Source organism: Lampetra planeri, chromosome 26, assembly GCF_965212315.1.
Source record: "Lampetra planeri chromosome 26, kcLamPlan1.2.h2, whole genome shotgun sequence".
NCBI lineage: Eukaryota > Metazoa > Chordata > Hyperoartia > Petromyzontiformes > Petromyzontidae > Lampetra > Lampetra planeri.
Window position 1 is genome coordinate 10,549,271 of NC_136132.1, and position 26,888 is coordinate 10,576,158.

The 26,888-nt window shown below is 49.0% G+C and overlaps 2 protein-coding genes across 2 annotated transcripts; both read left to right on the forward strand.

Annotated features, from left to right (window-relative positions):
- Window positions 1-1,257: 1,257 nt before the first annotated feature.
- On the forward strand, window positions 1,258-10,573 carry IST1 (IST1 factor associated with ESCRT-III). The gene is made up of 9 exons (XM_078606783.1): window positions 1,258-1,432; window positions 2,509-2,610; window positions 3,355-3,535; window positions 4,526-4,613; window positions 5,053-5,136; window positions 5,855-5,965; window positions 7,087-7,509; window positions 7,725-7,770; window positions 8,443-10,573. The coding sequence occupies exons 2-9, from the start codon at window positions 2,523-2,525 to the stop codon at window positions 8,679-8,681; spliced, it is 1,260 nt and encodes a 419-aa protein (XP_078462909.1). The 5' UTR covers window positions 1,258-1,432; window positions 2,509-2,522; the 3' UTR covers window positions 8,682-10,573.
- Window positions 10,574-13,854: 3,281 nt separating this feature from the next.
- AHCY (adenosylhomocysteinase) lies at window positions 13,855-25,265 on the forward strand. The gene is made up of 10 exons (XM_078606784.1): window positions 13,855-13,987; window positions 16,629-16,819; window positions 17,272-17,347; window positions 18,732-18,884; window positions 19,992-20,104; window positions 21,029-21,236; window positions 21,611-21,698; window positions 21,855-21,972; window positions 22,982-23,176; window positions 23,561-25,265. The coding sequence occupies exons 1-10, from the start codon at window positions 13,960-13,962 to the stop codon at window positions 23,690-23,692; spliced, it is 1,302 nt and encodes a 433-aa protein (XP_078462910.1). The 5' UTR covers window positions 13,855-13,959; the 3' UTR covers window positions 23,693-25,265.
- Window positions 25,266-26,888: the final 1,623 nt, after the last annotated feature.

Here is a 26,888-nt window from a genome sequence, read left to right on the forward strand (position 1 = left end):
TACCAGGCGAGGTAGTTAACATCTCCTAGCCACCGTGGCACCGCGTATGGTAAGACAAGAGACAAAGAGCCCCCGTATAGCCTAAACTGACTTTTGGGACAAGTGCTGTTAGCATTGAAAGGAGGCCCTCTTGACAGCAGTGAATTGCGATGATTAATCAGTAATTAACAATATAAATATGCTGATAATGTGTATATCAATGAATTCGTCTCTTCCACGTAATTTGTGCTATGTATCAGGGTCATTGCCCGAAACGTCACAAATTATATCTTGACGTAAAGCTTTCGTGACTGCAGGAATTCATATTCTTTGGGTCTTTCGGTAAAGTCACGTAGATAGAAAAAAATCACGACGTTTTGATCGCAACACAAGCCGTCGTCAACCTGATAACGAATATGTCACAAATTATATTCATCTTTAATTTCAGGCCACAATGTTAATGACAAACGTGTTGAGTTTGTGTTGTTTGTTAAGTGTGATTGTGCACCAATTGCCAACGCAGCATCACCAAACCACGTGTTTACACAACAGAAGCTGCTGTACACTAAAGCTCTCTGCTTGGGTGATGATGACCCCGTGATGGATTTTTTTATTTGCTCGATCGAGTTCGCCTGCGTCGTCACGCTCATCTCTCCAACCATATTACAGACTAATTCAGACCTTGCTGGTCACCCAGTGCCCCTTATAATCTCAACGTCCATCCTACAAAGACCCATCAAAAGGGAGAAACACAAACAAATTGACAAAAAATTATAGAACTATACAAAAAAACTGTTTTATGCAGTAATTTTGATAATTGGTGTCAATGCAGCTACTTATTATGCTGTCTGTGATCTTGAATGCTGCTGCTTGCTTGATATGTGGATGCACACACTCATGTTGTAAATGTAAAACAATAAACACAAGACAATTATGAAGGGTTAAACAGTACATTATAATTTCATTTGGCCGCATGAATGTTTTTGTTGTTGCCCGTATTAAAACGGCTGTACGCCGTATGGACCTGGGTAACCCGTATGGGTTGACAAGCTATGGGATTTCCGTTCCGTGCAACAAGTAAAGCATCTGAATGGACCCTAAAATGTGCCTCTATTTTAAGCCCACGTTGTGTAACTCTTTGAGTATCATGAGACGGTGACGTCACGAACCATGACGTCACACCCGCCTCACCCGCGCGTGACACGGGGCGCGGCGTTACGTCGCCTCAACAACACTCGCCCCACCCCCTCCACCTCCCTCAACCAATGGGAAGCGTGGATCAGCGTCGTCACTTCACGCACCCGCGGAAGTAAAAGTCTCGACATCGCCTGGGAGACTGCGTCGAGAATTTGATTTTTTTTTCTCTCTCTCGGCGAGTCTAACCCCCGTGAAAGCGACTCCAGAGCGCCGTCAGGAAGAAAAAAAGCTCACCGCCGTCTCTTCCAGCGAAGCGGTGAGTTGGCGCCCAGCCGTTCGTGCTGTCCGCAAAGGATTAAACAGACTTGAGGCCTTAGTCGGGTCCCAACGGGCCCCCGCTGTGATCCTGGAACCTCTGCCGGCTCGGGGTGGGGTTTTCTGGCGGAGATGCAAGAGCGACCGGGGTCTGGCTCCCCCAAGCGGCTTGCGGCGTCTTCTTACCCACGACGAAAATGTTGTTGTTAATTGTACACCGCTGCCAACGCACTAAATACTTTGTTTATCTTGCTCCTGATCTTAATTGGTGTTGACTGCTGCTGCGTTTTGTGTTATATATTGACGAGATGACATGATAACGCTCCTATTAATAACAGGGTAATGGTGCTGGGCGTGGTGGTGCAGCCTGTGGTCTCGCGGTTTGGAGATGGGGGTCGGTAGATCGCGTCGAAGAGAGATGTCAAACTCTAAAACCCGCTGTTCTGTGGGATAGACCACAAGTGGTATTACATCGACTGGGTTCGTGATGAACTTCGACGAATATTCCCCCGTAAGGAATAGGCCAAACATCCAAACGCGGCGCCCTTGTGATCAAATCTAACCACTCCGTGAGTTTCTATTAAAATCGGATTATTGTAATCTTAAAAAGCTGTTTCCAGATTCGTAACCGCGTTGGGCTGTGCTTATTTGCTGCTTACAGTCAAATTCCTAATGTGGTGGTGAGTTAATTCGTCGAGGAACAAATGTTGACTTTGCATCAAGTGTTTCATTTTTGTATCGACCCGGAGCAGTCCACAGTTACATTATTTCGCTAATTACTAAACACTAGCACTCTAACCACAATTAAGACGAGTGGTACAATAGTTCACTTGAATCATTTTCAATATTTGTCCAATTCCATTTGAATGAGTAACATACGGGAAGAAACCGGAGTATCCGGTTATAACCGCACCATCCATACGATGTTAACAATGCTCAACGGCTGCATTGAAAGCTCTTGCTTTCTGTACTGCCATCTACTGGCCAAGACACATCTTTGCAGGTTGATCACGAAGTTCGCTTCGCAGTGGACGATGGTAAATCAACGCCCGTGTTTTGTCTTGTGGTCGTCACCAGTGCGGACGGCCAAGATGTTCGGATCCGGATACAAGTGCGAACGGCTACGCGTCAACCTGCGCCTCGTCATCAACCGCCTGAAGCTTCTGCAGAAGAAGAAAAGTGAGTGTCTGGGGCGATGATCAAAACTGATATGCGAACTGAGAAAAGGGGCCTTGGCAAAGGTGGGCTTAGATCGTAGGGTAAGTGGAATGGATAGTACTGTACTACCGGCTGGTTGGCTCCTTATTGTCGGAGAGAACATTAACAAATTGGGCGCCATGGTGGCGAGATGCTAACTACCTTGCCTGGTATACAGGAGGTTATTAGTTCAATCCCGACTCGGACACCTGTATATTTGGAGTTTTAATGTTCTTCCTGTGGTTGTGTGGATTTTTCTCTGGGTCCTCCGGTTTTCCCTCAACATTTAGAAGCATACGTTTAGCGTATTTGGCCACTATACAATTTCCACACGATAATCCACTTCGTTGCGCTATCATTTGTAGCCAGGTTGCGTCTGAAAAAGAGCTATATAGCCGAGTGGGCCTTACTTGGTAAAAGATAAAGTTAAATAGTTAGAATAGCCTGAATTGAGTGAACAAAAAAAGAGTCGCAAGCAGAGTTTCATTTTTCAGTTCTTTTTGCACTCATTTGTCCGTGTAAATTTTTATTTTTATTTTGTTTGCAATTGCTTCCTTACTGAGTGATTCTCTTAGTATTATTATCATCTCAAATACCCCTTTATTTTGGCACCTTGAGATGTACTGCACAGGGGAGTGCAACATATGTATTAAAATTATGTCTGATGATCATGTAGCCGTGTTGGGGCTAATGCTTGTCGTGCCGGCGTGATGTTGTCACGTGCAGCGGAGTTGGCTCAGAAGGCACGAAAGGAGATTGCGGACTACCTCGGCAGTGGCAAGGATGAGCGGGCGCGCATCCGCGTGGAGCACATCATCCGCGAGGACTACCTCGTGGAGGCCATGGAGATCCTGGAGCTGCTGTGTGACCTTCTGCTCGCACGATTCGGCCTTATCCAGTCCATGAAGTGAGCACCTCCCCGTCGCACGTTCACTGCTGAGACCCCAAACCACCACCCCTGGTCTCCCTTGCACATACCTAATTCACTCATCCTCAACTTGGCCACTTGCACACATCAATAGGCCGAACCCAGTGGTTGGCAATCTGCAGCTCCGAAGCCGCATGCGGCTCTTTACAGACTGCTTTGTGATTAATGTATATGTGGTATGTATGTATGCATTCAAATGGCATTGCGGCTCTTGTAATGTTGAGTTCTGTACCTAATTCGAAAAAAATGGTTCCTCTTGTTATTTTGGTTGCCAACCCCTGCCATAACCTTTACACAGACCTCAACCTCTCATTGTAGCGTCTACCTTTTGCGCACACTCATCTGACCCCATAACCAGCCACAACACCCCATAACTCTTATCCTTATCCTCTGGCACACTATTTTCAACTTATAACTCTAACCCATAGCTTCTCACACACATGAACCCCAGGCCAAGAATGAATGGGACATAGTCTTTTTCTGAAAATGTACTTGATACAATATAATTTGGATTAACTGTGACCATATCTCAGGAGGATGTAAAGAGTTGGGTATATTTATTTTCTAAATAGCGGCGTCAGTTGTAGGCTAAGGGAAAACAAAGGGAGGTCTTGATCCTTTAATTGCACAGGCAGTCTACAGCACGCACGGTTGGATGGCTGGCAGGAGGGAGTTCCAGCCTCCGGGGGCAGCAGAGTAGCATGAGTCACCTCCCATTGAGCAAAGGTTTCCTGGGGGATATTTACTACCGTTCCACATTAACCAATCACGTGCTTTTAAAGGTGGATTGCGTCCTATGTGTCACATGCGTTCTGAAGTCGCCTTTCCCTGCTTTAATCCATGAGAATGAGAGTGCGTGGTTAGTGATGACTCCAAAGTCATGCCTACCCTTTGTCAGTACGATGTTGGAGTTTAGCCGTTTAGAAGGCGTAGGATTGAACTAACGCACTGTTGTGTTGGGGCGTGCAGAGAGATGGACCCGGGCCTCGAGGAAGCCATCTCCACACTCATTTGGGCTGCGCCGCGGCTGCAGGCCGAGGTGCAGGAGCTGAAGGTGGTGAGTGGCGCATGCGGTCTCCACTCGCGACGAGGGCAGTGTCACCGCAACGGGCGGCACGCGCATAGTACACCACGTGGTTGACTTGTTCACTGTAGATGATGTCGTTTCCGTCGTGATCATTGCTTGTTTGTGTGAGCTCATTCACAAAAACGTGTGAGTACAGAGAATTTTTTAGTTTTTATCCAATTTTTCAACCACGTCATAAAAGTGTCTAAATCGTAGATGGCACATGACTTGCATAATAGATCACAAATTAAAATAAATAAATAAAAATTGCCAAAGTATTACTTTCAAGGGGAACTTAAGTCTTTGTACATCCAGGGCTCCACTTAATGGCATTTGAGAAGTCCTTTGGAGTTACAACTGTCTATGGATGGCTGTGTGTGCCATATCAGCTGGCTAGCTGTGACTCTCTTTTTGCTTGCACCCATGCCAGGTGTCTGATCAGCTGTGTGCCAAGTACAGCAAGGAGTATGGGAAGCTGTGTCGAACCAACCAGACTGGCACCGTCAACGAGCGGGTACGACTGCTCTCCTACGCAAACTTCCCCTACTGCTCCATGAAGCCTTTCAAAGCCACTGAGCCATACATTTATTATGTACCCTATTTACCGAAGTTTGTTTGGTTTTCAAATTTTGTTATGTCTTTTACTGGTAATAATATGTGTACATGTACAGCTCTTTTTGTAAGTCCACTGCTGGGTGAGATTTTCAGCTTTGAAGGATGACCTAAGTGACAAATGTCACGAAAATGTCGCTGTTGCTACGGTACACTGTTTACGACAGATTATATGACGCTGATGAATCCTTGCACAGTCATGGATCACTGGCCCTGGTTTCCACGTTGGTGAAAGTGCATAGAATATGACGTATAAAATTGACGAATGATAATAGGATTCCCAATGATTAATATGTAACTCTAAACGTAGGCTCATAGAAAAGTTTGTGAAAGTAAAAAAAAGAAAATGCATTCATTTTAAGGCGTGTCAGTAGAGGAATTCAATAAAGTCCATTGTCCTGTACGATGCTCAAATTGTCCAGCTTGGTGACGTTTGGTCACATTATCCCTCCCATGGATGGACTCATCCAGCAGTGGATTGACAATAGGGTTTTACATGTACTTTTTGGGCATCCCTTGTAAAATGTATTTTTCACGGCTGTGTGCACGTGTTTTGTCACGTTGCTGACGACTGCTACTGCTGTGTTTTTGTGTGTTCGTGGCCCTGCGTGTCAGAGTAGCTGATGCATAAACTGGGGGTGGAGGCGCCGCCTAAAATGCTGGTGGAACGCTACCTCATTGAGATCGCCAAGAACTACAACGTGGGCTTCGAACCCGATGCCATCGTGCTGGTGGGTTTCATGATGACATCGCAGCTCTTCGGGTTAATCCCACAGGAAGCCAAATGCACTTTAATGGATACGTCCAAATCAGAATCAAAAGCAGTATAATTATTTATACTGGAGGAATCCGCTGAGTTGTAAAGCTCCTTTTCACAGATATCCAGTAAGGGGTGGGTCAGAAGGTTACAACAACAACAAAAAATACGAACATCCAGATGTAACCAGGACCCCCTTGAAAAAGTCTCGAGACTCGGCAAGGCTTTCCGATATAAATATATGGTTTTGTTATACTGTATGGCATAGTAATGTTCGGTATACTGCCCTGCCTATGGCTAAATCATCTGGCATGCGTTCCATCTCCTCAAATCTTAAGCGTTAAACACGGTGCGCCCTGGTGGTGAGATGTTAACTCCCTTGCCTGGTATTCAGGAGGTCATGGGTTTGATACCAACCCTCACGTTTGCTGTATATTTTGAGTTTGCATTTTCTCCCTGTGTTCGCGTGGATTTTTCTCCAGTTCTTCCGGTTTTTCCTTCCACATTTAGAAATATGCATTTAGAGTATTTGACTGCTATACATTTCCATATGATAATCCACTTCGTTGAGATATCATTTGTGGCCAGGTCGCTTCTGAAAAGTAGCTATATAGCTCAGTGGGCCTTACCTCGTAAATAACAAAAAAAATATTGTTTGAGTCTTGGTGGTGCTTGGATAGGTGTTCACCAATCAGCTGAGTTGTCAGAGGCGGCTGTGGGCAGCAGACCGCATTGCAGCAAAAGTCCCCTTATTTACTATGGTGCTAAGGTGGTTTGCGTACTGCATGAAGAAACTGGAAAGCGGAGTTTTAGTTCTGCCCCCTATGTCGACTCAGCCTTAAATGAGTCTCTGGTGCCATCTGTAAACATCAACGCTGGAGAGACAAAGGAGGCTGGGTTTGGTGCTAGCCACACTACCCACTCGTGCGGTATGCCGGCCTCTATAGGTGTTTGCTGATAACACTTGGTGTTGCTTAATGCTACTGTTAGTCTCACTTGTCTGTGCCACTGTTGGAACCGGTGTTGTTGCTGTTTTCAGTGCTGCTGTTGATCTCATTCAGGCTTTAAGTGGGGTGGGGTATCTTTGTTCACTAGGGCGAGGTCCCCATTGCTGACGAGGCAGACCTGATCGGGGTCTACGGAGAAGTCGATGACTACAAGTGGGGGGGTGGAAGTCCTGCTGGCGGTCACGGTGGCGGTCACGGTGGCGGTCACGGTGGCGGTCCTGCTGGCGGTCACGGTGGCGGTCACGGTGGCGGTTATGGTGGCGGTTATGGCGGCGGTGGCGGTCACGGCGGTCACGGCGGTGGTGGTGGTGGCGGCGGTGGCGGCGGTGGCGGCGGTGGCGGCGGCGGCGGTGGCGGTGGCTGCGTTGGGCCTCTGCCATTCGGGAATGCGGCAATGCCTCCTCCTCTGCCCAGCGGCATGCACCCCAATATGATGCCCATCCCCACCATGCCAACAATACCAACTGTGCCACCAGTGACTCCGTTCTCATACCCGCCAGGAAATTCCCAGGTGAGTGTGCAGTATAGGAGGTGGTATCTGTGCATCACTTCTTATTTGGCAGACATGCTATACCAAAGTAAAATGCTACTTAATGATAATAATGATGATTATCCACATATTGGAAATTGTGCCTATAAATAGGCAATTGTTAATTACTAAATAACGTATATCTTATATAATGATTGAGCTGACGCGCATGACTTCAATTTTGCATTTTCTTGTAGAATTCCAGTGGCCTGTATGAAGACGTCGGTGATCAGAAGTGCAAGCGTAAGTGTCCTGCGCTGCGTGGATAATGTTCAGTTGAACTTTTTATTTCTAGAGGTTGGGTGTCAACTGTAATAGTTGAGGGATCTAGCAGAAAGAAGGGAACAATGGCAAAATGTGGTGGTATTAATGTGCAAATCAGTGAAAACCGAATTTGAAGTCCTGTATGATAATGGTTCTGAATTGACATTTGTCTTATATAGATGTATAAAGTGCCTAATTCCAAGGTGCTTCACAGTAATTGTAAAATTTAACGTAAGATATTGGTTAAAAAAAAGTGGAGTTATTAAAAGTGACGGTGTAGCTATGTGACAGGAGAACAGGAGGGGGAGCTTAAGGAGGCATTAGGGTAGGCCTTTCACAGTTCCAATGTATTGTATGCATAGCGTCTAAATGTGACTGCATGTCAAGACACTAGAAACTGGGTATCGTGAGCCTGGATCTGAACAAGAACCAGAGATTTGACATGGAATGGCTGTGGGGATGGAATTCCAGACTATCGAGGGGCAGCAGAAGAGAGTGAGTGACTTCCCACTGAGTGCAGGTTGACTGGAGGTTTCAACCTAAAGCCTCGGTGGCTTGAGCATTTTTTGTGTGCGCTTGCTTGATTTTGTACATGTGCGTTTGTGTTTTACTGTGTGCATGTCTGTTGTTGGTTTCTTTGCGTCCATACAGCACCCATGCCTGGGGGCTTTCCCGTCTTCCCCGGTGCCCCGGTTGCCCAGCCCCCTCCCGCCTACGACAACCTGGCCCCCCATTTCGACCTGCCAGACCTGCCTACCGTGCCAGACTCGTTGCCGCAACCGGCCCCCCGCCGTCGCCCTCCCAACTCGTCTGGCCCGCCGCCTCCATCCGACGAGGTCGATTTTGACGACTTGACGCGGCGCTTCGAGGAGCTCAAGAAGAAGAAGTAAAATGGGGAGACGCTCCCACCTCCCCCATTCCTCGCCCTGTTTCCCTTCGTCAGCAGCATCTTCAATCTCTGTCCTTTTTCTCTGCCTTCCACTCTTACCTTTATTGATCTCATCTCACTCAATCATTTCTTTCTCCCTTCTCTCTCTTCCTGAATGATTTCCCTCCCTCCTTCCCCATCTTCCATCTCCCTCTCTCCCTCCCAGGCACTCTGGCAGACACTTTAGGGGGGGGGGTCATCTTGACACGAGGCAGCGCTACTCACTGAAGTGTAAAACTTGGACACGCAGTCTTGTTAGCCGCTGATAGACACTTTGCAATGAAGGTAGGAGATCCGCCCGTTTTGCCTGGGGAGGCCTTCTAATGATGAAGAGCGAGCGCGTGTGTGCGCATGTATGCGAAACAATCCTATCTTCTTGCATGATTGTAAAAGTAGTACATAGTGCTCTCTAGCCCCTGTTTCCTGACACAGATTCCAATGTGTCAATGGAAGCTTCTTAGTATTCCTCTTAAAAATGCAACCTAAAAACTAAACGGCTCACATACAGTAGTTAGGTACATAGTTGTGCTGTCAGACGCGAATTAGAATCTTTAGGAATCGGGACAAAGACTATGAAATCTGTACTTGTCATGCAAATATATTCATAATTTGTATCATTTGCAGTAATGTCAGGTCAGGTTTTTCCTGTCCTCTTAAGATTAACACTCATTGGATACTCCTAGGGACAACAGGCTGGGTGTGTGGCTAGAGGATGATTTGCAGCTTGGCCTATAAGTTGCTTCTTGCATTTCCAATATAACACGGTTGCCTCAAGGTCAGCGACAGACGTGTGACCCCTTCCAAAGCTTGTACGACTCGTGTTAAGGCGGCGTGGCTTCTCACCTTGTCGGCTACGGTACCCTGGCCAGCCTTAATAGACATCGCCTTGGCACGCTCGCCCACAGACCAGGCCTCTCGGGGACACCTAGCCTGGTACAGAGCACGGCCAAGTTTTTCCTGGTCCCTAAGTTGCCTTTGGCCCGTTTGAATCACAATTGCTCATGAGCATTGCTTCATATCGGTTGGGTTAAAAATGTGGCACAGTCTGCGGTTCTTGCCGAATTAACGACTGCAGTTGCTTCCATAGCCAAGGCAGAATGCTTCCAGTTCATATTAAAATCGTACGCTTCATTTCCATGGGGCAGCCACCTCGAGTTGAACTGGAGTTGGGCCGATTTCTCGCAGAACCCGAGTTGAAGGACAGTGGCGTCGTTCACGCGAGTTCGACGGCTCTTTCCCAGGCATACCTGCGAGCCAGAATGGCATACTTGTAAACGTGGAACGTTGGACCAACGTTGGTTCAACGGTTCCAACCACATGCCACAACGTTGGCCCAACGTATGTTTACTGGCGTCCAACTCGAGTTGATGGAAATATTTGGAAATTATCTTGCCTTCGTGGCAACTCAATTTAGTGGCTCGTGAGATGATGTTGGTGCACATTCACGACTTGTGTACGGTTTATATAGTAGTGGTTTTAAGTCGTGTGCATTTACACTTTATCTTGCTTTTGTGGATTAATTTAAATCAAAAGTTGTTTAAGAAAATGTGCCCTTGTCGCACTTTCTGTTGGGCTGCTGTGTTTGTATCTTTCCATTTCGCGTGTTATTTTAAATTGTAAAATGGTGGGTTGAGGGTTCTGTGAGTGTGCGCATGCATTTGTGAATGCATCTGATGAGCAGAATTTTGTTTGCTTTAACTTGTATCTCATTGTAGCTTTCAGCTGTGTTCGTCTCTGTGTGCGAGCATCATAAACTGGTCTGAAAGCGTGGCATATGCCACCTACACACTCCCAAGCATTTATTTTATAAAGCTGACTTTTGTAAATTAATAAACTCTTATTCTTGGGATGAAATTTATTGTCTTCCGTGAATTTATTGTGTAAGACACAGCCCTGTCGATGGGTTTTCAATTTGAAATGACTGCACTCGCACAAGCATATATCGTCAGCCATGGTGTATCCACTCCTGGATGAAGGCCTATCTGAACTGCCACCAACCCCCATGATGCCTGGAGAGCTGAATGGCGTTCAAAATAACTCAAAAGCACCATGTGAAAGACCCAACGCAGAAAATCCCTGGGTTTGATCTTCTATGAAGATCACGGTCCACCCTAAATCACATCCAAACAAACCATGACATATGCGGATACCTGAGGCACAAATGGAAAATTGAAAACTTTCCAGTGTGCAACTGTGGTCATCCAGAACGGACCATACAACATATAACGATGCAATGCCCGATCCACAAATACAAAGGAGACATCGCAGCGATACGCCGCTGCTCCTGATGCGGTTTTCTGACTTGCCAAACTGAATGCGCAATTGTCGTTGTTGCTCTGCATCTAACATCAGCCGTCCGAAAGAATACTTGGTGCAGCAATGAATCTACCTCTTTCAAGACGAGCCGATCTCATTGCTCTACCTTATAGTCGGTGGGGCTGGCAGCGGATTAGGTGGGGGCTGTGAGCAAGTAGGTAGTGTCAAAGGCCACAGGGAAAGGGTTAGTAATTGAATAGATGCGGTTATGCGAACATTGGTGGGGACGACCGCTCACCATGCGTCCAGTTGAGCCTTCCCGAAATTTTAATTGGCTGACGTTGCGTTGGCAAGCGGTGCACTCGCACAAATAACACATTCGTCAACAACGATACCTTAAAAGGCACAATATATCGGTGGTGTTTTGGGCAATGCAGTTCTTATTTGCACACGCGTAGACCAGAGAGATGACAGTGCATAAGAGCTGGAGACTGCACTTTATACCATGGGGCCAGACTAGAATTACATGTTAAAAATATTTTCTGATCATCAGGCTGCATGACCAGGGCACCGTAGGAATATTTGCACAGAGTAGCCATTGAGTAACAAACTCCCGGAAATAGTGTAGCCTTAGTCATAGGTGGTTGGTGCTGGTGCACAGGAAATACAATTCTATACTGCCACATTCTGGTACACCCCGCAGCCGAAACCTACACATTTACAACCCCCGGTATTCCTCGGCAGTCTACCCGATCCAAGTACGAACCTCACTCAACACTCCTGAGCTTCCGAGATCCCGACGAAGTCATCCCGTTCAGGGTGATGTGGTGGTGAAGTTCTAACGCATACCGTGGACAACCCACCATTACACAGCTGCCCACTGAACTGGGTGCAAAGTCCGGGGGTGTCTGTCCACCACATTTACCCCCTTGTCCCCGTCCCTGTGCCGATGTTAGCCTGATAGCCACGGCCCTTATCACGCCACCGGCCGTCCTTTGGACGGGTCTCTTGTGTGCGCGCGTGTTGCTGTATCGACGTTTCAGCGTTCGCTTCTCTGCACCGCGTGTTGTTTTTTTAGCACGGTGTCCAACGTTTCGCTGCACGCGCTTCTCCAGGGAGCTGGATTAAGTTCTCTTCCGATGTTTGTATTATCCGCTCTTGTCCGTCTGGAGTTGTACGCGCACCGATTCGATGCGTCGCGTTATATCAGAAACGTGAATGATCTAAATCCGAGAATCTACACGTGACGTGGTAACAGTGTTGCACAGCTCATTTAAATCGTTACCGCACGTGGAGACAAACTTCCCCCATTCTCGCCGTGACACTGTTAGGGGCAAGTGCCGTCAGTGAGCATCTCCGAATCAGAATATTTCGGCTGGAGGAATCCGATGAGCCATGAAGCTCTTTTGCACAGACGTCCAGTGTGGACGGGTCAGCAAGTTACAACAGCAGGACCGGGACGGCACACGACCGGGGTTGGTGGTCAGCACCACGCCCGGCCGCCTTTGTCTCCCTCATGGCGATGTTTACACATCGCACCAGGTACTCATTCGAGGCCGAGTCGGCCTAGGAGATGCCCAGGACCGGTTCAGAATCGAACTCGAGTCGCCAGGTTCGTAGCGTAGCGCGCTATCTGCTCCACCACCGCTCCCACCAGATCACCCTGGATCTTATGCAACAGACCACAATCCTATCGCACTTACCAGCGGTCATATGACGAGCCCTCTACAAATACATGAGAAACTGTGGCCAGATTTTGAGCATATCGGATCTGGCCAGCGATGTTGTCCTGTGGCCAGGCTACCGTCATAGTAACGTGGAATCTCCGCGACTGGCTCGGCCGCTAATGACGATGAACACGTGGCGAGCGAGACACTGATGTGAACACAACTTGTCATGCACCGTGACACATTGATACAGTACGGCGCTGTATCACAGCACGGAGTTGTGAGGTCATCATCCAGCAGTGGGACTGGCACAGTGGCTGTACAAATATTCTTATTCTGATCATCGCTAATTGATTCCGGGTCATCGTGCTCACATCTGGGTTACACAACTACGGCACAAAACTGCTCATTACTAAACAGCACTTTGTCAATCCACTGCTAAATGACGCCTCCCCACTCCGCCGTGGCGGCCACGGCGTTGTTTGACCATACTTCACCACGCCGCTCAGTGGCCCAACATGACTTACGCTCGCCGCGTGGCCGGGAATCGAACTTAGGTCAAGAATGGTCAGCGCAGTGCACCACCGCGCGTCACACCGCTCCACATTTGAATAAAGGGCATCGATAATGGTCTGTGATTGCATCACATCTTGAGCAACGTTTGCGTATTGACGCGATCAGGAACCGCATCGGGAACGTGATTTCACAGGTACATTCCTTTAAAGTAACTCTACTGCATTCACATAACGACGCCAGGGGTCGGAAAACTAAATAAAAAGAGACATTTAAAAAAAGAATTCAGCCAAAAAAAACCCTCAATGTGTCAAGAGCCGCGATGCACGTGGACCACGAGACATTGGTCCTGAACACAGACACGTGAAACGCGTTTCGTTTAACGCCCACAAAAATAAAAATGTCCCATCACGGCAACCCCCTTCAAGCCTAATTAATATTCATGAGAACTCACCCCCCGTATAGCCGTGGTCGCCGGGAACACTGCCAGCCAATGAGCCACAGCGTATTCAAATAATCTAATTAATATTCATAATACCCTAGCACACGCCCTACTAATGAATATTCATAAGACTCCAGGACACGCCCCCCGCATGAATATTCATCACATCGCACCGTCTGAGCCAATGGCGCGCGAGTGACGCGCCACTAAATAATTAATTAAAGCCGCACCGCGCGTATAAAAGCGCTGAGCTCGACAACGCGCGCCCCTTTCAGTTCAGACCTCGGCACAGACGTGGCAGGCAGCTCAAGTCCGGCAGCAGTGACAGCAACAACGCAACAGGCAACACGCAACAAGCAACAATGTCTCAGAAGCCGAACTACAAAGTTGGTACGTCGTGGGAAGCGGATTCGGCGTTCGAGTTCGGATGTCAGTCGGAAGCGTCAGCCGTTCACTCTGCGCGGTCATAATGCAATGAATGACCGGCGTGGTGAAGTATGGTGAAATTAGCCCACGGTGAGGGCTGAGGAATGATTGGGGGCTGTGCGTGTGTGACGTTATGCCTCAAGTGCACAGTTGCTATGCCTACATTTGCAAAGAATTGCGCTCCATTGATGGGACGGCGCGCCAGGGTTTTGGTGTAAACTCCTGTGGCAGAGCCGCGCTCTCCACACCACGCGCAGCGCTTCGGGTCGATCCACTGCTGGATGAGGAGGGCCACGCCTCGTCGGTCGCGGCAATTTGACGCGACATCGGTGACGGCTTCAGGTGAAGTGCCTGGAGACGCTGGGAGCGCAGTGCGATGACAGCAGCTGTCAGTAAAACATCTGTTCCAAATTTTGATTTAAAGTTTTCGTGACTGCAGGGATTCATATTATTGGTTCTTTGGGTAAAGTCACGTAGAAGGGAAATAATAAAAAATAAACCAATACAAATTCTCACGACGTTTCGACTGCAACACAAGCAATCATCACCAGGTGTGAAATCCACAGAAAGAACATTTGAATTTTTTTTTTAAATGTCTTGCTGTGGATTTCACACCTGATGATTGCTTGTGTTGCAGTCGAAACGTCGTGAGAATAATTTTTTTAAAAATATATTTATTATTTCCCTTCTACGTGACTTTACCGAAAGAACCAAGAATATATCTCCTGTTCCAGTTACGCAGTGTTGTTATTATTATGCATTGTTACATATTGTGCAGGGCATCGGGTCGGAGTCTCGCGAACAAAGTTGTCGGTGAGGGTGCTGCTTGCTACTGTGGGACGTTGGACCAATTCGCCGCTTTATTTGTGTTAAATGCTAATGTGGCCGAGTGTTTTTTTTCGCTCCGATGTGCGGGCTGGAATCTGAGTGGGGTGCTGAGAAAAAAAAACCCCACGGCCACGCACAGACAAGGGCGCCTGGCCGGTTCCCCGCTTCGCCTCGCACCGGCTGGAATCGCAGATCTCTTCGTGAGCCACCAACCCCTTTCGGCGATTCGGCTGCGCGTGCCGGGCGGCGCTTTGTGAATTTCGCTCGCACGCGGGCGAAACTTTTAACTTGCTGCGTACTTGGCAAAGCTGTAATTGTCGTTAACCCCGCCACCACCCGACACGGCCAATTTGTAAAGATTGTCACGTAAACAGAACGTGCCAATTCGTGACTAGTACAGCACACCGGTGTGTTGGAGAGTATTCCCACATTTACAATCTGAGTACGTACGACGTTTTGCCAGTAATTGCAATCGGCATCATCAGACGACAGCCAGATTTGTGAGCTATGCATTGCATCGTGACACCGTGAATATAAGTGATGTCTTTATGTAAAACAACGCCTTTATAACACTTGGCAGGAACCTCCTGTAAAAGTTACACAAGACTCTAAAGACTTTCCTGAATAAACTCGCAGAATCAAATGTTCATTTGACGAGTAACGTGGATCCGTGGCCTCTTGAGTTGATAAGTGACACTGCCGAGTTAAGTTTAATTTGGTGAGTAAATCCATTGACGCGTGATAAGTTGATGACATACCTGTCAACCCATGCGGTTTACCTGTATTCTTGTACAGGGAAATTGAGTTTTAAGGTACCTTTTAATATGGAAAAAAATGTATGTTTGTTTTTCCCTTGTGATGGGGCTTTGTAGGATGAACTTTGAGATGTATAAGGGCACCGGGTGACCAATAAGGTCTGAATTGGTCTGTCATAAGTTTATAAGGGTTTGACAGGTAGGTGATGATATCTTGATACGATTACCGGTGGCATCTTCGTGAGTTGACAATGATATCGTGACGGCACTCCAAGTTAAACACTCAACACCTTTGTCAACAACACTGCATGGCCCTACATTATTTTATATAGGTGACGTTTTGGGCAGTTACCCTTCTTCGAAGCACAAGGACCATTGCCCAAAAGCATCACCTGTTATATATATTTTAAGGCGTCCGTTTTGATGAATATGAATGTTGTTTTTTGCTCTTCTGCCAATGCGGCAGCGTCACCAAATAATTTATGTCCTCGCCACACGCCTGGAGGTAGGTGGCGTCTTGATGAATTTGGCAACACCTTGATTAACATTTTGAATGCGTTGCTCTCGTGCATGGGGTCGGCAACCTTTCAAAGAAGAAGAGGCAATTTTTTTGGCTTCTGTCTTTGACCAAAATAGTTCGAGAGCCGCATCAAATGCAGAGCTAATTCTACGCAAACACAGCACGTATACAGCAGATGGCAAATAATTCTGACTTAACAAAGAGGTGATGGAATAAACTGCATCCATTTTAGTTTTTTCTCCCCCTTCGTTAACAATACATTTTGACTACTATTTTGTCGTCAACACCACTGCCTGCCATATTTCATAAGTTATCATTACGTTAAATTATGCTTAAGAATACTGTTTTTTTAACGGCTACCCGCAAGGGGTCAGCCAAAGAGCCCCAAAGAGGAAGCCAAAGAGCCACGTGCAGCTCCGGAGCCGAAGGTTACCAACCCCTGCCCTAATGCCATGCAAGACTTAATGACCCGCCGTCCACCGCCCATCCCCTCGCCTCACAGCGGACATTTCCCTGGCGGAGTGGGGACGCAAGGCCCTCGACATCGCTGAGAATGAGATGCCGGGCCTCATGAAGATGCGCCAGATGTACGGCAAGTCCAAGCCGCTGACCGGCGCCCGCATCTCTGGCTGCCTCCACATGACGGTGCAGACGGCCGTTCTAATCGAAACGCTTGTGGAGCTGGGTGCCAAGGTGGGTGGTGCTCGTGCAGACAGGCACGCATGCACACACACGCGGATAAACGACGGAGACCTTGGTGGGTTGAGGTATCCCGGGCTGTTGGGGCAAGTGCTGGAGTCCTGATATGGTTGGCATGGCGCACGAGAACGTGGTGTGGCTACCACGGCACCCAACCTTTGCCTCCACAGCGCTGATGTTTGCACAACACACCGGGTTCAGATATCACTTGACACTGGATGTCAACCATGGTCTGGAATCGAACCCAGGTGTCTGGGTTTGTAGCACAGCACATGAACCAGTACACCACCGCGCCATTTATCAGTGTGCTCGCAAACACACAAATTGTTGTGTACAAGCGCTTCTGTTCACGTGTGTACTCTTGTCTTTGTGCACACGTCTGATTGATCACCTGCTCATCCCTCCCTTACCGCCCCCGTCACCCTCCCTGATGCTTCCACCTGCAGGTGATGTGGTCGAGCTGCAACATCTTCTCCACGCAGGACCACGCTGCCGCTGCCATCGCCAAGGCCGGCATCCCTGGTGTGCGCAACGTCACTTGTGTGACGCACGCACACACAAAAATTGCCCCGATCTGACACACTGGATCAGACATCAACTGGCATGGACACACCGCCCTGATCGCGCACACCACCCCGATTGAACACGCCACACTGGAGAGACACACCGCTCAGCATGGAAACAACATCTGGCATGGACACGCCGCCCCCATCACACACACCACCCACCACGGACACACCGCACGGAATGGACGCACCGCCCAGCACGGACACACCGCATGGGACAGACTCGCACCACCCAGTTGACACGCACCGCCCAACACGCACCGCCCAACACGCACCGCCCAACACGCACCGCCCAACACGCACACACATCAGCTCGTCATGTGATAGCACGGTGGCCACAGGTGGTAAGGGGGTCATGATGTCAAGGGTGGCCCGTCGGTTGTGTTTGTCCAGGCGGGACAGTGTGGCGGCTGTGTGTGTCACCATGACTATGCATCTCTCCTCCTTGCCGATCAGATTGGTTCTTGATCTCTCCCCGTGTCAGCGCTGGCTGCCGATTGATTGCACAGAGCTGAATGTTGGCGATCTATCTATGATTTACTAGGGTCAGGGTTACAGGGTAGACCTTTGTAGTGACCAATGTTAGGAAAACATGATTATATTTATTATTTAAAGGTCTTGGATTCCTACACCACCTTGTGTCCCATGCTGGCTTTAATAGGTGCTTGCTCGTAGCGCTTGCACAAGTTTGTTTAACATTAGAGGAGTTGCCGATTTCATCTCCCCATATCGATGGTGGACATACTCTTGGGCACATTTTGTCCGTTTGGTTGGTTGTAGAAATCTCAGCTCTTGTAGCCCTTCTAGAATATTTAACGAAACACCCAGCAGATCAGATTCCTCATCCAAAAACATTTTAAAAAATTCCAATATATAAACAAATTAATCATAATTAATGTTTTGGTCGGATCGCCGCATATGTCGTATACTCTCCTCTACCCGACACAGCCAAATAAAGTTGTCGCGTCAACAAACTCGCAATGAAAATTCGTGCATTTGATCACCTGACTTTATTCATTTGTCTGTCAGGTGGCGGAGGGTGTACGACACACATCGGCATTTTTATTGCGCACTCGGACCCAAAAATGTACCTGCGAATCGTAACATATTGGTCACGAAAGCCCACTCGTTAAATTTATACCGGGTCTTGCGCAGACAGCTGTCCGTCGTCGTTTTCCCTTTCCGCGAACGAAGTCACAAGCGTCACATAGGCCGGTCAGCGTGGCGTAACCTGCATGCGCGCCCTCGCAGACGTCTTCCCTGACCTCTTGTCCATTATATGGAGCCCCCCCCCCTCGGGTTTCCCCCCGTCATTGACGAGGGGCGTGCGTGTGCCGCAGTGTTCGCGTGGAAGGGCGAGACGGACGAGGAGTACGTGTGGTGCATCGAGCAGACGCTCGTCTTCCCCGACGGGAAGCCGCTCAACATGATCCTGGACGACGGAGGGGACCTCACCAACCTCGTGCACACAAAGCACCCCGAACTGCTGAAAGGTGCGTCGCGTCCAACAGGATGGCTCACCCAACCGTATCGCCCACTTGCTGCCCCGCCGCTCATTCACTCACTCACTCATCCATTTGCTCGCCAAATGAAATGCCCGCCCATTCTTTTATTCGGTAAGTCGTTCGCTCGCTCACTCACCCGCTCGATCACCCTTCTTCGGGTTGCTGGCCCACACTCGTGTTCATCTGCTCGTTCGGTCACCTTCCTGGTCACTCGTTTGTTCTCTCCTGTGTTCATCTATTCACTTGCGCGATTTGCTCTTGTGCTCTGTTATTAGCTCGCTTGTTCACTTGCCCACTCGCTAGCCCATCCGATTACTTATCTGCCCACTTTCATGTCCGCCCACTTGCTCCCTCGCTCGCTCATTTGCACATTATTAATTTCTTGTGTTTCGTTCACTTGCCTCTTCACCCACTTTGCCAACTCGCCTCTTCACCGAATGCAAGTATCCTCTCCAGCTCAAGAGGGCCATGCAACAGCCGGAACAAATGAGTGTGCACGCAGATTGGTGTCATCGGCAGAAAAACACAACAGGATTCCCAACATGATGTGCATGTTTTGATGACGTTGCTATTTTTGTGCCCGGTCTGAAATGACATCGGCTTGATGGCCAGTCACCTGATCTCTACACTAAGGGGCAGCACTTTCCCACTTCCCCTACTAGAGGGAAACATATTAATCTCATGACGGTCATTCTCAGAGCTGGAATTCGGTCAAATGAAGCGCAAAACCAAAGATAATGCTATCGTTTTCTGTGTGGCCATTGGTGTCTGAGCTGAAATAATCAATTAACTTCACTGGAGCCTGTTTCATCACGAGCAGCGGGAACCTGGATTCTAGCCCTTCTCCTCAGCAGTGCTGTCTCGGTGTCTCTGACCCCTCATTGACTCGCCCACTTATCCATCCACTCACCCATCCACTCTCCTGCTCACCTGTCCACTCACTCACTCACAGACTCATTCTCCCGCTCACCCAGTCATTCACCCTTCCACCCACCCTCTCGCCCGCTTACCCGCCCACTCGTCAGCTCACCCATTCACTCGCCTGCCCACTCCCCTGCTCACTCGTCCGCTTGCCCGTTACGTGCGACTTGGCAGGCATCCGTGGCGTGTCTGAGGAGACGACCACGGGCGTGCACAACCTCTACAAGATGCTCAAGAACAATGAGCTCAAGATCCCAGCCATCAACGTCAACGACTCCGTCACCAAGGTAACGTCCCCAGCGCCCATCCCCCTCTACCCCCACCCATGACGGATCTCCCCCACTGCCAGCCGATCATCCGACTCCCCCCACCCCCAACGACCCACCTCCCTCCCCCCCCATTTCCGCTGCTGGTCCATGTAAATCCACCAAGATTTGTGGGTTTCTTCACAAGTCTATGGGTCTCTGCAAGTCGGAGTCTGTGTGTAATTCTGCAGTTGATTGTAAATCTAAGAGTCTCTTTGTAAGTCTCCGTGCATGTTTGTGTATTAAGTTTACAGTCCTGTGCGAGTCTACGTAGGTAGGGCTCGATGCCCATTACATAATCGGTGCCCATTACATAATCTGATAAAATGGGAGGAAAAAAGACGAAAGAATGTTTAAAAATATCGATCGTGATTAAGTAGGGGCAGATGTTTATTTGTATTTGTGGACAACTATCGATTTTGGCTACGGAGTCCGTACGGCTTGGCGCAGACTTTTTGTGAACTGTTCCAAAGTCATGAACCACAACTCCAAAAAAAACACGGCTCTGGGTCGCCACACCCATGGAAAATTGTGCACAGTGGCTTAAAATCACCACCGTGTGACGACAAAGGCAGCTTGCCGTGGGGCATGAGACTATGGCGCGTCAGAGTGGGTGGGAACGCGCTGTCTAAAAGTACGTCCTCCACAGAGATGGAGCAATGCAATTGGCTTGCGTGTACAGGCACGAGATCTAATGTTACTTCGCGGGATCGTGAGAGATGACGATGGTCTGGCAAGACTTCATCCGGCAGTGGAATGATCATGGCGGGTGATGATGATGACGATGATGATATGCGACATTCCTCGTTCTTGTCCGTGCCCTGATCCCGTTTCTTCCCGTGCCCACGATCCTTCCTCCACTACTCACCCCCTCCTCCCTTCCCCCTCCCCTGTCGCACGGAACAGAGCAAGTTCGACAACCTGTACGGGTGCCGCGAGTCGCTGATCGACGGCATCAAGCGCGCCACGGACGTGATGATCGCAGGAAAGGTGGCAGTGGTGGCCGGCTACGGCGACGTGGGCAAGGGCTCCGCGCAGTCGCTGCGTGCGTTCGGGGCACGTGTCATCATCACCGAGATCGACCCCATCAACGCGCTGCAGGCCGCCATGGAGGGTGAGTGCGCCGCCACTATCACCACCCTCACCACCACCACCCCAGCTGCCAACGTCATTACCGACACCGTCACGAATTGTCATTGCCGCGACCGCCAACATCATCATGACCGTCACTACCGCCACTTCTGCCATCATCGCGACCAGTTCCATTGTGACCGCAACCATTATCACTAACACCATGATAGTGACAGCCACCGTCGCGACAGCCACCGTTACCACCGCCATCCATGTCGATGCCATCACTGTGCCACAGCCTTTGACGACGTGACCCATCTGGCCCCCGAGAAAGGAGTAACACTGACACCAGCATTGGTGACATCAATATCACCGACACCGCCATGTTTGTTCTCACTCCGTCTCTCTCCGCCGCAGGCTACGAGGTGACGACGATGGACGAGGCCTGCAAGGAGGCCAACATCTTCGTGACGACGACCGGATGCAAGGACATCATCACGGGCAGGTGGGGGCTCCCGGTGGCTTCATTTGTGCACCTAGCCTGGCACAGGCGGCATGGCGATATCGCCATCGGTCAGCGGTGATTGGCCGCCGTTGTCGTCGTTCGTGCGCTATATCTGACCGTGTGGGCTCGCATTCTTGTTGTTCCCGTGTCTTGCAGGCATTTTGAGCAGATGAAGGAGGACTCCATTGTGTGCAATATCGGTCACTTTGATTGCGAGCTGGACGTCAAGTGGCTCAACGACCACGCGGCCGCGAAGATCAACGTCAAGCCACAGGTAGGGGCCCACCTGCGATCTGCGGGCTGGATGTGACCCGTGACTTTGTTTCATATGGCCAATGACTTTTAAACTATTTAAACAATTTTTTTATTTTACCAGGTAAGGCCCACTGAGCTTTTTAGCTCTTTTTCAGAAGCCACCTGGCCACAAATAATAGTGCAACGAAGCGGCTTATCGCATGAGAATTTATAGCAGCCAAATACCCTGAACGCACGTTGATTATAAATGTGGGGGGAAAAAACTGGACCCAGAAAAATCCACGCGGTGGGTCGCCACTCGAACATCCTGCAGTCATGTGATGCCTACCACTTGGTAATGGCCCGGACATGATATGTATTTGTCGCTGTCTTAGCGCATTACTAGATTGCTGGCGGCAGGGACTATTTTGACCTCCCAACACTGTTTCTAATTTTGCCCCACTCAGTCACTTCTGTCACTTTTGCTTACTTGGATTGGTCAAGGAGTGGGGGGGGTAAGGGGTCAGAGTGGGGGTGGGGGGGTTGCGGCAAGGATTGGTTCAGATCTCACTCGCCACTGACGTTAGCCGTGGCCAGTAATCAAACTTTACTGGCTGGTTTCACAGCGTAGTAAGCTAAGCACCGCGCTACCTGCGATTAATGGTGGCGAGATGTTAACTACCTTGCCTGGTATACAGAAGATCGTGGATTAGATCCCAACCTTTATGCCTGTATATTTGTAGTTTGCGTGTCTCTCCCCATGGTCGTGTGGATTTTTCTCTCCTGGTCCTCCAGGTATTCCCTCCACATTTAGAATGAACATGTGCTCAGAGTATTTGCCTGCAATGAATTTACACATAAGCCACTTCAATGAGCTATCATTTTGTCGCCAGATCACTTCTAAAAAAGAGCTATATAGCTCGGTGGGGTAAATGGAGGCACTCCGCTGCACTTTACATATTGTACAAGGCACAAAAATGTATCCTCCCAACTAATACGACCTCTTTGCCCCCCCCACTTCCTTCCGTCTCTGCCCCCCCACCCCACAGGTTGACCGCTACCGCTTGAAGAACGGGCGTCACGTGATCCTGCTAGCAGAGGGGCGGCTTGTGAACCTGGGCTGCGCCATGGGCCACCCGAGCTTTGTGATGAGCAACTCCTTCACCAACCAGGTGCTGGCACAGATTGAGCTGTGGAAGCACACCGACAAGTACCCCCTCGGCGTCTACTTCCTGCCCAAGAAGGTAGCTCCATTTTGTTGCTCACCTGGTCGGTCACTCATTTGTTCACTCGCTCGTGCTCGTTTACTCGTTTGCATGTGTATTTACTCACTTGTAAGAGTGATAATGCATCGATTTGTTTACGAATATCGACTCCCACGGCTCGTGATACATGGCATCAGATTGTGTGTCTGCTTGCCTTTCCGTTTGTATGTGTCCATATGTGTGTCTGCGTGCGTCTGTTCATGTGTCTATATTCCTCTGTCTAAATGTGTTTTAGTTGATGTGTCCATGTGTACCTGTGTGGTCGTGTGTGTGTGCGTCCCTGACCTCTGTATTCCATCATTTCCCACCTCCCACCCCCCACCACCATCTCCTCTCTCCGACCCGTTTCCCCCCCCGGCACAGCTGGATGAAGCCGTGGCGGAGGCTCACCTGCACCAGCTGGGCGTGAAGCTCACCAAGCTCTCGGACGATCAGGCTTCCTACCTCGGCATTCCACGTGAAGGGCCCTTCAAGCCTGACCACTACCGATATTGAAAGCTGTGCCCTGTATCCCGCTCTCTCGCCCCAAACCCCCCATCCTGCCCTGCCCTGCCCCCAGGGTTGGACTAGACCTAACGACAACTTGGCATTTGTTTCCTATAAGCTGCCTGTTCCCAGAGTTTGAGACGTTTCATTCTGCACGCAACTTGCATTGCCCCCCCCTCCCCACTTGTGGCTGTGTTCGTGAGGTTTAAATGGTAAAAAAAGTGAAACTCGTAAACAAAAAGAGAAATCTTGAACTCGATTGCCAACGGTTTAATTGTCAGAAATTGTAACCGAAAGACGAGACCGAATGCGCGCGCGGCCGTCATCTCGATTCTGACCCTCGACGTCGCCACCGGAGCACTCTCGTGACGTCGCTGTGGCGACTTCTCAAAGCACAGCAGCCACTGATGCCGGGACATCACTCGAGTGCGATGGCGGTGCTCCTGAAAGTCACTTTACATTTCTTTTTGTCTCCGAAACGAAACTTCAAACCTCACAGGAGACAGCCTGACACAGCCAAGCTACGAGATTTCAGCTGTTCGATGGGTTTGCGTTATCCCCATCGGCTTTTAAGTGCTGCTTAATATCCGATGGCTCAACCTGGTGTCTATTTCACAGAGAAAATGCCCAATTTCCATTTGGCCCAATCCGGCCTTGATCATGTCGTGCCCTATAGCAGCAACGATAACAATGCACCAAGCTCATCCCCTCTCCCGATGCAACAGCACAGTGGCCCGCATACACAATGTGGTCAGACGGAGAGAGAGTTGCTCACAATGATTCTCGGGTGGTTGAGTGTTAAAAATCCATCATTAAAACATAACAGGTACTTTGATGCATACATGGGGCCACCCACAGAGCGGCCGAGTGGTTTGTCACAGCTGTTACATTCCTATCAGTGGTTATCCGGTACATTCACTGCATTTAATTGACATGGTTTACGTCGCAAACTTCACAGGTTTTTATTTAATGTGGCTTGAAAAAAATCTCGTGCAGATTTCGACCAAACCCAGTTGCTCCTGCCTGGCCAATGTGCTCAAAAGGAGTAAGGAATCATTTGATTTAAAATGTATCCGTGTACTTACGATGCACAAATTCCATCTTATATACTTAGTTCTTTCGAAAGAACCAAGAATATGAATCTCTGCAGTCACGAAAGCTTTAAATCAGAATTCCATCTTGTTTATGAGAATCGATCATTTACAATTTGCAGACGGATAAAACGCAACCTCTGTGTTAGAAGATCTATTTTGGGATCTCACTTGGCCCATCATCGTTAAAAGTATCTGCAGGTCGATAAAAATGAGTTCCGCTTTGTAGGACCATCATCAGTGTTCGTCCTATGGACGAACTGTTACTCGTCCATAGCAATGGGGAAATTCGACACCACTAGATCAGGAGTCCCAATGTAATTGAACAATCACCCCACACGGGCTTTGTTGGTTTCTCCACACGGGCATCAATCTCATTTCAGAAGCCTCATGTTTGCTGCAGTTAATGCTGCTGATGAATTGGTTTGTAATCGGTGATGTTGGACATTTTTAGGCAACTAAAGATTGAATAAAAGACGGCCGTGACCGAACCATTTGTGTGTGCGTGGTGGGGAGCGGTGGTGTAGCAGTTAGTACACTCGCGGCCAACACCAGTGATGATTATCTGAACCAGTCCTAGGCCTCTCCTAGGTCTACTCTGCCTCGAGTATCTGGTGCAGTGTGGAAACATCGCCACTGGGAGACAAAGGTGGCCGGGTGTGGTGCTGGCGACCCACCCCCTCGTGAGCTGTGTCGACCATCATAGGTGCCATCTAACAGCATTTTCCCCAACAGTCTTAAGGCTCTACGAGGGAATCTGTCTTTTTTGCGTGCGTGTGGTAAGTTGTAAGCGATGGCGTGGTGGTGTTCGTGTGCTGCGCTATGAATCCAGCCACCATAATTTGGTTCCTGTCGAGGTCGACTTAATAGAGTACTTCGTGAGGTGTGTAAACAAAAGCACTGGGGATACAAAGGCGGCCAGGCGTGGTATTACACCACCCAGCTGTGCACCCATGCCAGCTTCAATAGGCGCTCACTAACAGCACTTGCCCCAACAGTGAGACTTTTTGAGGATTTCTTTGGTAAATAACATCATCGTTGCAAAAAGTGTGGACAGACTAAAAGGGATGACGAGAAACGAATGCCCAGAGACTAACATGGGAAAATGAATCTCCATCGGGTTACATGGGAAATCAGAACACCCGTAGGCCAACATTGAATAACGAATGCCCACGGAATGCCCAAAGGGTTACATTGATAAACGAATGTCTTGGAATCCTGACGTTACAGGTTCGATTTCATCTCCTGGGGTGGGAGGTGAAATAATTGGCAAGTTTCTTAAAGTCATCAAGTCTCCGTCCAGCGATATAAATGGGTACACCACGGCCAAAAAGGCAGGTCGTGTGTGGTGGGTGAAGTGTGGTGGGTACTCCGACATTCTTCTCGCACGTCTGCTCGGTGTGGAAGATTTGGCAAAATACCCAAATAGAGGCCACTCCCTTCCGCCAGCAGTGGCGTAAGCGCAATTGCAGGCCTGCACCTTTGACTTTAGCATCTCGCTGTAATGACACATGGATCAGCAGGGCCACATTAACAACCAAATGTCACACAAACTAAAAAGTTTGCGCAAAGCAGCGTGGGGAGATGCACGTCGGGCGGTGGTGGCTGTGCACGTGGCTTGCAATTCAGCAGTGGAGGCGTCAGCGAGGGTCGTTCGATCACCACACACATTTCTTGAAACTCCCTTCCCGTGGGCAACGAGGACGTGCACATACCTTGGCTCGCCAGGAGACGGCAGTACAGCAAAAGGTGGGCTCCACCTGCACCGTGTGTATGGGGTCGAGCAGTTGGTTCTCGACCGGGAGTACCCCTTGGGGTACGTGCGGTTAATTGTGTGAAATAATATCATACATGAGTCACTGGTGAGTAATCACGTATGAATCTGCCAATATAAAATAACGACGATACAAATTAATGCCATATGGTAACCGAGGATGATATAAAAGACGAGATTTGAAGCTTTCGTCACTGCAAGGATTCATACTCTGGTTTTTTCGTTAAAGTCACGTAGATAAAAATTAAAATAAATTAAATCTAAATTAAATCACGACGTTTCAGGCGCAACACAAGAAGGACACTTGTGTTGCGCCCGAAACGTCGTGATTTAATTTAGT